The sequence below is a fragment of the Spinacia oleracea genome, chromosome 5 (assembly GCF_020520425.1).
Source record: "Spinacia oleracea cultivar Varoflay chromosome 5, BTI_SOV_V1, whole genome shotgun sequence".
In the NCBI taxonomy this organism is placed as follows: domain Eukaryota; kingdom Viridiplantae; phylum Streptophyta; class Magnoliopsida; order Caryophyllales; family Amaranthaceae; genus Spinacia; species Spinacia oleracea.
The window spans coordinates 112,205,918-112,216,385 of NC_079491.1; the positions used below are offsets into that span (position 1 = coordinate 112,205,918).

At 33.9% G+C, this 10,468-nt stretch overlaps 1 protein-coding gene and 1 long non-coding RNA gene across 2 annotated transcripts; both read left to right on the top strand.

The window, feature by feature from the left end:
- Window positions 1-313: 313 nt before the first annotated feature.
- LOC110805288 (uncharacterized) lies at window positions 314-2,028 on the top strand. The gene is made up of 2 exons (XR_002537967.2): window positions 314-783; window positions 1,049-2,028. It is a non-coding gene; the product is annotated as an uncharacterized lncRNA (long non-coding RNA).
- A 4,821-nt stretch (window positions 2,029-6,849) lies between these two features.
- On the top strand, window positions 6,850-9,804 carry LOC110805292 (uncharacterized). Its single transcript, XM_022010886.2, has 3 exons — window positions 6,850-6,960; window positions 7,072-7,144; window positions 8,591-9,804. Exons 1-3 carry the CDS (start codon window positions 6,850-6,852, stop codon window positions 9,802-9,804), a joined length of 1,398 nt encoding a protein of 465 aa, XP_021866578.2.
- Window positions 9,805-10,468: the final 664 nt, after the last annotated feature.

Sequence of the window (10,468 nt, forward strand, 5' to 3'; positions counted from 1 at the left end):
CTAGTGATGATTGATTTGGAGTAGTATGGTATAAAATAATTTCGTATTCATATTCCTAATATTATTGTATTTCACTTTATTTCCTGTTCATATCCTTATTCATATATATCCTTTGATTGGCAATACTATACAATATGTAATGAAATTAGATGCTTACAAATAAATAATCATACTTCAAACAACAAGATTCATACTATGTACGTTTGTTACAGATTAGGTATCAAGTATTATTAGCCACAAAATTGGATATGTTTTCCAATAAATTGTGCGTCTTGTGTTCCTATACATTTAGAAACACTCTCTCTCTCTCTCTCTCTCTCTCTCTCTCTCAACTCCTCGCCTAACCAGTCCACCAACTCTCTCTTAGCCTAAAGCCCTAAACTTCCCCCCTCCAAATCCAACATGACTAAAATGTCGAAGGAGTGTGATGGTCCCGTCGATGGCGCTGATAGACGGAGCTCTCTCCCAGAAGCTATTCTGGTGGACATACTGTCACTGCTTCCACTTAAAACAGCCACCAAAACCTCCATCTTGGCCCAAAGTTGGAAACACCTTTGGGCCTCACATCGCCACCTAATCTTTCGATGTTCCTCCCAATTTTAAATACCGTCTTTTATTGCTAAAATAGACATATTTTTCCGACAAAGAACCTCTAAATTAGAAACCTTCAGTATAGATCTTCCCTGCGCAGCGCTAGGCAACGTTGATGACATCGAATTATTGAAACCGAAAATTACTGAGTAGATTTGTCTAGCGTATTCTCATAATGTGTCTACTCTGAAGGTAAATACACTTATACACTATCCTGAAACGTTATGGACCCGTTGTTTGAGGTCCCTGCTTGTGTTTTTGAAAACCAAAGCTTTGAGCACCTTGAATTGAAGGGAAATATGTTTTGCATCTTTCCACTGCATTTTGTTGATATATCTCTCACTAAGTTGAAAAAATTCGATTGTTTTTTTTGTAAAATTTGACCGACTTTTGTTGGCTACTCTAATTGAGTTCTGCCCTATTTTGGAAAATTTATACTTGCACATTGTGTCAGCAGATGATGTGCTAGTATGTGTAGGCGGTCCGAAATTGAAGGTACTGGATATATCTTTGTATGGGTCATCTAGGGCAACTGTGTTGACTATCAACGCTCCAATCCTGAAATCAATACGTGTATATGGTACTCTTGCAGTGTATTCTTTCCGTACTCATCCAAGTGAATTACAAAGGGCCAATAAGATACGATGGAAAAACATACAAAAGCCGGCGAATGTATGAATTTCTGAAAGGAATTTCAGATGTTCATACACTAGACTTAAGTTATGACCTTGATGTAATGAATATCTTTAGTTATAGTGGACGTGGTGATAGCATTTGGTCGATGTTCCGTAATTTGCATAATCTAGGTTTGGATTTTACATGTGGAAGCTGCATTGTACCTCAATGTGTGTTGAGTCGGTTGGAGAGGTTAAGATTGTGGGCAATGAATGGGGATAACAATGATCATCTGAAGTGTGTTGAAAACATTCTTCAAAATGTGCTTGTTTTGTAGTTAATCGATGTTACTCCTGGTCTAATAGAGGGAGATGTTAATGATCACAGTGAGAGTATTCAATTATGGCAATAATTCAAATTGTGTAGGAAATTGTTTCACTTTCGGAAGGCCTCACCAAATTGTGAAGTATTGTTCCACAGGGTGTATTTTCATAACAAAGAGCTTGGTTCAAATCACCCTCGAATTAATTATGCACCGTTGAGTGCTTGAACGGGCGGGCAGATGAAGTGGACAATGCATTAACCACTCCCGATTTCGGTTGTATAACGTTGTTTTGAAATTTAAAAATGATCTACTTTCGTATATCTTTGGTAGGCTTGTAGCTACTACAAATTAGCACTGGTTAGACAAATGATCCATCATTTACCACTTGTGTTGTAGTACTCGTTGCAATTTTCCTTTTATGATATACAAGGATGTTACTGTTGTATGATCTTAATACGTACTTAACTTAACTAAAGCCTTGTTTGGTACCATTTTTACTTTTATGTTTTCAGTTTTGTTATCGAAAACTAGTGTATAGTGTCTTATAATTCTTAGTGTTTTCAAAACTACCACTACTTTTTTCATGAAATTAAAAGAACTACGACAATCCAGAGTTCTTTGAATTATCGCTTCAATGTGTCAATTTAATTTGCAGAACTATTAATTTTTTCAACGTCTGTTCTTGGATGATTTTTGTTGACATTTTGGGCTAATTTGGTCTTGTTGTTGCGTTTTATTGGTGGACCGAGATAATGTTGTGGTGTGAAATTGGTGTAGGGGAGGAGATAGGCCACTGGTATTGCAGTGTTGCTTGGTGGTGCGTGAAATTGGTGGATGGAAACGATGGAGGATTTGTTTTTCTGCTTGGAGTGGTGAAGGTGAAGAGGTGTAGGATAGGAAGGGGCAGGAGGAAGCAAGCAGCAGGAACAACATGCACCTACACCAAATATAACTAGAGATTAGGAGGGAAACAAGAAATAGAAATGTAAACAAATAATATTGATAAGTAAATAAATAAATAAATATTTGAAATTGAAATAGAAAATTATACTATAAAATTAAATTGAAAACTAAATAATTAAACTATAAAATTATAAAACAAATAAAATAAATAAATTAGGGAATTAAGATCTAAAAACTAACAAAAAATATTTAAAAACACTAAATAAGCTATAAATAATCAAATTAAGAAAGTAAGGTAAATAAAGATTAAAAATATTAAAAATAGAATAAAATCGACTCAAATAATGCCTAAATTATGAGCGTCGTAAATGTCACTCATTAAAAATCAAGGACTTACATTTCGTATTTCATACGTTTGTGGTATCATGTACGTTGTTATTTTGTGAATTGAAGTATGTAATTGGTGTATTTAGAATACATTTTTTTCGAATTTTCAAAAAAAAATTGTGTGTTATTGAATATTTGAAGGGACGCTATAGGGAAACGAATATTTACTTTCTGGATAATGCCAAAGCCTCATTAAACAATGTGTATTCCCAAAGTTTAAATTATAAAAGGGACTTCAATTCATGCATGCCATCCCAAACAACACCAAACAAAATAAAAATGTATAATTGATTCGTGCCATTTTGAAAGAAGGGGTTGTGAACAACGCTTGTGGATGTTCGGGACATATGTTCTTTGTGCTCTAAGGTAGTACTGGAATACAATATCCTGGTAATTTTTCTTAGTTAACCTTTCTTCCACGCATAAATCCATTAGATTGTGTTATACACCTTTTGATATCATTTTTAATAATTATGAAATATGTACACGTTTTATAAAATATGAAGATGTATACTATGAAATATGTACTTTTATTATGGAAGATGACCGATGCTTACGTTTTTTAAAATATGAAATATGGACTTACATTTTGGAAGAGGAATGGTGTTTACGTATCATATTTTGATGTACTTTCATTTTGGAAGGGGATTGGTGTATACGTTTTCCGTGAAATTCATTAATAATATATGCGTAGTTTTAGATGGTTTAAGGAGAACGAAAAATGATAAAGGTCTTCACAACATGCGAAATTTCAGCCGTGTCACATTGAGGACATGACATTCTTATGTGAAATGGAAACTAAAATATTTAACTTATTTAACCTATTACACATGTTTAAAAAAAACAGTCTGACGAAAATTGTCCTTTACCCCAGACCCCACACCCCAGACACCATACCCTAAACCATTAACTCATGATGTATAACAAGTAGTAACGAGTAATTAGGAATGGCAGGAGTATAACAAGTTGACATTTCATATTAGTGAAAAATCATTAATCTTATTTTTTTAACGATTAGTATGTTATACATAATGATACATGACTCCTAAAATATATACCCAGCACAATCATCATAAATAGGAACTTGGTAAAACATAGTCTCTCCATCGTAAGGCATTCCAAATAAACGATAATAAGGCATTCCAAATATAATTGAACATAAGAGTATAACGTTAGATCACAAATCCATTTCACAAACTTAGTTCTAAACATAAATTGGCTAAAAATCTTGCCAATATTACAAAATATGATTACACATAATCATTCATGCATGCTCTAAACATTTAGGGGATAAAAGGGTGAAACAAGGCTTTCCACATGTCAAGAAATTGTGAAAAGGGATACCTTTGACATGTTCAACATCACCTAAAACATGGTCAACCACCTTTATCTCCCCAAAACGAGGATGTACCAAACATTTGCCGGTTGGTGAAAATGATAGAATACTTGGGAAGGTGTATTGATCGTGCACCACTTCACCCAAGAATCGCAATTACCAGATTGAGGTTGCACCAATCTCCATATGTCGTCATCGCAATTGCTCTCATCATGTTCAACACGATAAGAAAACAAAGTCAAACACCCATCACTAACATAAAGCTTGAACCTAATATTTTCAACGGCCGGGAATTTCACCTCTTTGAATTTATTATCCATCAAACAAAACTCATAATGTGATAAGCTTCCACAATCCAATACAGATGATCAACACTACAAACAACCTTAACATAACCCGTGTTACAATATCCAACATCAAATGGGAATTCAAGTACCTGATTCCATTTACCACTACTAACCTTAAATACCAAAGCTTGAAGTTGGGTTGTATCTTCATCTCTTTGTAGAGATTGAAATGAAGAAAATATCTTATAATCATCAATATTAGATGCATAACCAAAACCACATTTAGTTAGGTGATCAACGCACGGCGTTTCAATAACGCGACAACTTTTGGTAGTTGGGTTTCACAGGATAAATTTCTTTTTAAGCCAAACACCACAATCAACATATAAGAATAACAACCCATTACAAGATCCTACGAAACAACGAGAATGGAATATTTCAAGATCCAGTTGTAATTTCCTTTGAACATCCAATTGAACTAAAATATTACCAATGTTATTATCTTCGTCAATTTTCAATCGAAAGCATTCATTGGCGGTCCTCCGAGACGAACTATTATTTCTCCTCGTATGACCCCTTAAAAAAAACAAATACGATATGATAATGACTCAAGTAGATGGGATTTCAGAAAGGATGGGCTAGAAATTACATGTAACCAAATTTTGCAAACGGATTTGAATCGAATTAGGGACCTTACCGAAAGTCGGGGAAGGACATGATCGGAAATCAGATCGTCTGGGATATAAGGAAGGTCGTACTTCATCTTCGAATCAGCCATTTTCCGGCCGATGAAAACTAATGTGGTGAGGCGGCGGAGCTATGTGCGGCGGTGGAGTCAGTTATTTGAAGTTTGTAGTGGAAATACGGCGGATTATGTAATGTTGGTTATAGGTTATTGAAAAAATCTCCAAGTTAAGAGTTCAACCAAATACTCCAATTCAATAATTACCCTAAACCAATTTCAAAGTTTACGATAAATTATTTAATCTAAATCTAATATACTTAGTATGCGATTGTTAATTATGACATGAGAAGGTCATGTGAATAAGTTGTTTTAAAAATCTTATATATATATATGTAAATGAGGCATATTTGCTGAAATATTAGAGCGCCACCTAGGATTACTATTGGTTTCGACAATGAAAAATAAGATTTCTAATTTATTTTTGAATTAAAAAAATCAAGTGCCACGTATATAATTAATTAGGTGCCACGTACGTAGATATTTTGATTAATTAATTAGTAATATATACAACTCCATCCAAAATCAAAAACTCGAACAATTAAAAAATAAATCTAAGCTAAAATTCATCCAAAATCAAACACTAATCTAAAATAAAATTCGCCCAAAATAAAACACTAATCTAAAATAAAATTCATTCTAAAATCAAACACTAAAAAAATATATTATAGCGACACTAGGAAATCTAATGCTTTCGGCCAATGAAAAATAATATTTTGAAATTATTTTTGAATTAAAAAAATCGAGTGCCACGTGTAGATGAATGATTAGGCGCCACATAGATATTTTTATTAATTAATTGTTAATATTACACATATATAATTTCATCCAAAATCAAACACTCTGATAAATAAAATAAAAAAAATCTAAAATGAAATTCAATCCAAAATAAAAGATAATCTTATCTAATTTATAAATATAGCAGTTAGTATATATAGGAGATTTATTTGAACTTAACAATTCAATGGAATTCGTGCATCGCATGGGCTAAAATCTAGTACAATAATAAAAAGAAGACAAGAGGTAGTACGGATACGACGTTGTTAGTATGCATGAGTATTTTACGTAACCCTAAACCCCAAACCCTTAAAAATATTACATTGATAGTAAAATTAGTCTGATGACACATAACCTACGTGACACCTATATGTACCAATTAAACACCGACACATAAGATTGCGCAACTAAATATTGTCTTCTACCATCATCTGCTATGGTAATATTATATTGTCGGATTCACATTATTTTCCTTTCTGATTTGCAGAAATTACAATGGAGAATTGTTTTACCATCATCTCCAATAAATATGATAGATTTTTACTGGTAATATAATTAAAAATGGTAAGATCAATAATTAATATGTTATTATATGATGATTACTTATCTTGTTTTTCACTTATTGTGTCGGAAACAGTGGGTTCCGGCTAATGCACATAAAATTGTGGGAGAACTTAAGGATTCTGTTAAGCTTAGAAGATCGGCGACGAGCCGTGACTGGGAAGTATGTGTGGTTCACTATAAGAAAGATGCGCAACAACGTGCACTCTTCAAGGAAGGGTGACAAGAATTTCTCAATGCTAATGACATTAAAAATGGGGATACCATTGAATTTGAATACAGTAGAGGGAGCTTCAACGTAGGTGTAAAGGATCCTTACGGTAAGATGAAGTGGATTACAAATCAAGAAGAAAGGGGAAAATGCTTCATGCAAGAATCAAGACGAGATATGTTTAGTATAACTATTGAGCATACACATCTTGTAAATGATATTGCGGTAATGGACGCCATATATGGTTTTATTTATGCTAAGTATTTTTTTATGTCGTGGTCTTGAAATACTAAATGGCTGTCTACTATTTACTAAGTATTTGTTATTGGATTACAGTATCTCGACCATACTTACTGTATCAAAAAATACAACTCCGACAAGGAAAACAATGTTACCCTTTCAGAGAAAGGTAAATAATGGTATGTTGTTATACGTTTCAACGGAGGAGGAAAGTGTGGCCCACACTAGGAGGTGAAAGGGTTTCAGAACTTCGCCGTAGAAAATGCGGTGAAATTTGGAGATATATGTGTCTTTGAAATGTTGTTAGGGCGGGCTAATTTACTACATGTAAAAACCTTTATGAAGTAGTTGGCTCAAATATACGGGATGGGTCACAAAAGAAGTAACTATTTTCTTTCAAGGCTGTTTTATTTTAATTTTACATTGGGCATCGATATTTTCGAAATTTAGTCAATTTGGGTTACTACATCATTGTTCATACTTCTGAATGTGTCTTAACTAAAATTTATACTTCGTATAACTTATGCTATCTGGAAACACACTAAAATAGGAAATAATGTATACGGTCCTATATATAGGTTAATTTTGAAGAGGTGCAACATTTAGAAGTTACTTAACACGATACCGCTTATCGTGTTTAGATTAATCAATTTACCATCAAACCACTACTAATTTATATTATTATAGTTAAAAAAATATATATTTCTCTAATTAATTTCCATACCATACCATACCCTTTCTAATTAGGAATGGAAATGGATCGGACTCGGGTCGGATGTAGTAACTCCATATCCGATCCATTTAAAATTCGGACTCCAAAATTGCATCAATATCCAAATCCATTTAAAATTTGGACTCTAAAATTGCATCCATATCGATATCCATATCCATATCCGTATCCATATCCGTATCCATTTAAAATTCGGACTCCAAAATTGCATCCATATCCAAATCCGAATCCATATCTAAATCTGAATCACGCGTTAACTTTACTTACATAGAACTTGTATTTTTTTTAATTTTTAAATAAATTAGAAATCCTATTTCGCATTTACCAAAATCTAATGAGTTTCTAATAAATTATTAAATTACAAATATAAGCCCTTTAATCAAATATATTAGATTAAATTGAGAACTTCCTTTTTATAAAAGTCATGTACGAAAAATAATACACTTTGAAATAATTTCAGGTCGGATTTGGACTCGGATTCGGACTTGGGTTGGATTCGGGTCGGAGTCTTTGTAGAGTCCATATCTGATCCATATCCATTCAGATTCAGATGTTTTTAATCGGATTTAGATTCAAACTTTTTTTCCTCGGATTCGGATGTGGTTGCCATCCCTATTGCTAATTAATTCAGTACCATGTTTTACTATTTTAGTATCGTACCACTATCTCGCTTTATATTAGCTATCCCACTTTCATACTACTTAAAATAGATCCATATACATGTTAATTAAGTCGAAAACGCTTCATATAAAGTTATGAACAGTGTATATTTATGAATGACGGTTGGCGGTTGATTGGAATTTATATCAATCGCTCAGCTATTCCATTTCATTTTATTTCAATTATAGAATACTGCCTCTAAATTTCAAATTAACTATCTATTAGACATGTCAATACAAGAGGAGATTTACGAGATTTTTGCAAGGTTATTCGTAAAACCATTGCTAAGATTATCAACTGCTTCCAAAGACCTTCACAGTTTCTTATTTGAAAATTATTTCCAAGAAAAACAATGTAAAAAATCTCTCAACAATGAATCGGAGTCGTTAATCATACAAGAGGCTGCATGGGCTAGAGGAATGGAAACAAACTTATGGTTCTGTTTCCTTCCTGAAGGACTCCCATACTCTGCCATTCCAAGTGAATCGATGATGTGGCTGGATTCACATTGTGTTCGCCTCCTTTCATCTAGAAATGGTGTGGTGGTAGGCATTACAGACATTGATGATGGATTGCCTAAGATGTTTATGTGCGACCCGGCTATGAAAACATTCACGTACATTGAGTGGCATGGTGAGCAAAAGGTAGCCCATGAACTCTTTTATTACGAAAGTGCTCAAGCTAGTTTAGTATGTGGCTATTCCTTTGGAATGGAACTTAACGACCATCCATATGATTATACGCTTCTTTTGTTCACCCATCATGATGGTGATGAGTCTGTTTCTGATGGTTGGGGTACTGGATATGATGTGCATATTTTAAAAGAGGGTAAGTTCATTCTAAAAAGAAGTAATTTTGTCACAAGAGGAAGAAGTGTGCTATTGGAGGAAATGTTGCCTTGCCGAGATGGGGTCTACTTAATATCGGATGGTGGGGATTATTTGGCTGAAAATTCTTCCTCTTATTTTCCTTACATAATCCGTTACGATGTTGAGAATGGAACCAATGTGACCATTGGATTTCCTGTAGAAGTTCGGGAAACGTTCAATAGTTATTGGCCGTTCCGAATTTTTGGATGGGACCGTAACTTGGGGAATTCTTTTTACGAATCTATATGCCTTGCAAGTTACCGTAATGACTTTCTTTCTATTTGGCTGCTTACCTCTAGTGTTGAAGAACAAGCTGATCAATATTCTTGGCGTGAACTCATAAATGTAAACGTTTTCCAGACTTGTGATCATCTAGAGTGGACAAACATTTTTACCATAGGTGACAAATCACTAATATTTCTGTCAAAAAGGGAAAATTTCATATACAGATATGTTCTCAAAGGGAAACGTCGTGGCCATCTTGAACAATTGTCATTGAGCAGGCGTAAATCAAACTGGGCGCACCGGTTTTACCTGTACTCCACCACCATTCGTCCTTGTGCTATTTAATCAAGTTTTTATTATTTATACTATTAGGGTATCCGTTCATTATGATTTGTAGTTGCACATGCGCACGTCGTTCTTCTGATGTCATTGTCTTTTAGTATTAGATATTTTGATGCATTTAAACATGTTTTTGCTCGTATCATCAAAGTAAAAGGTTCTTCCCATTTACTCTGGAATTGAACAACAAACGACTTACGAGCCTAAGTTGTGTTGTGTTTAAGTTATTGGTATTGTAGTTTGGCATATCATCGACCTGAAGAAAATAATGCGCTTGGTCCAAGTATGCATTTAATGGTAAGTCTAATAAATGCGGTTCAGTATTAATTAAAAAGTTAATAATTCAGTGAGATTAAGTGAACTGTATGCCTAGCTAGAGGCCGCTTCAGTTCAAATGGATTAATGATATTAATCCACAGCTTACTCTTGACTGAATCCCTAGGGTCACACAAATAGTACGTAAACGGATCAAGTATTTAATGGCATTAAATACTCCATCTATGGATATTCGGAATCGACGGATCTTGGTTTCAGTGGGAGCTGAGATCGTCAAAGGCAAATAATGAATACTCCGGAAACGATGATATTGACGGAAACGGAAATATGGATCGTATCAGAAATATAAATATTATCCAAGTCGTAGATGTTTTCGGAAACGGAAACATGGTAC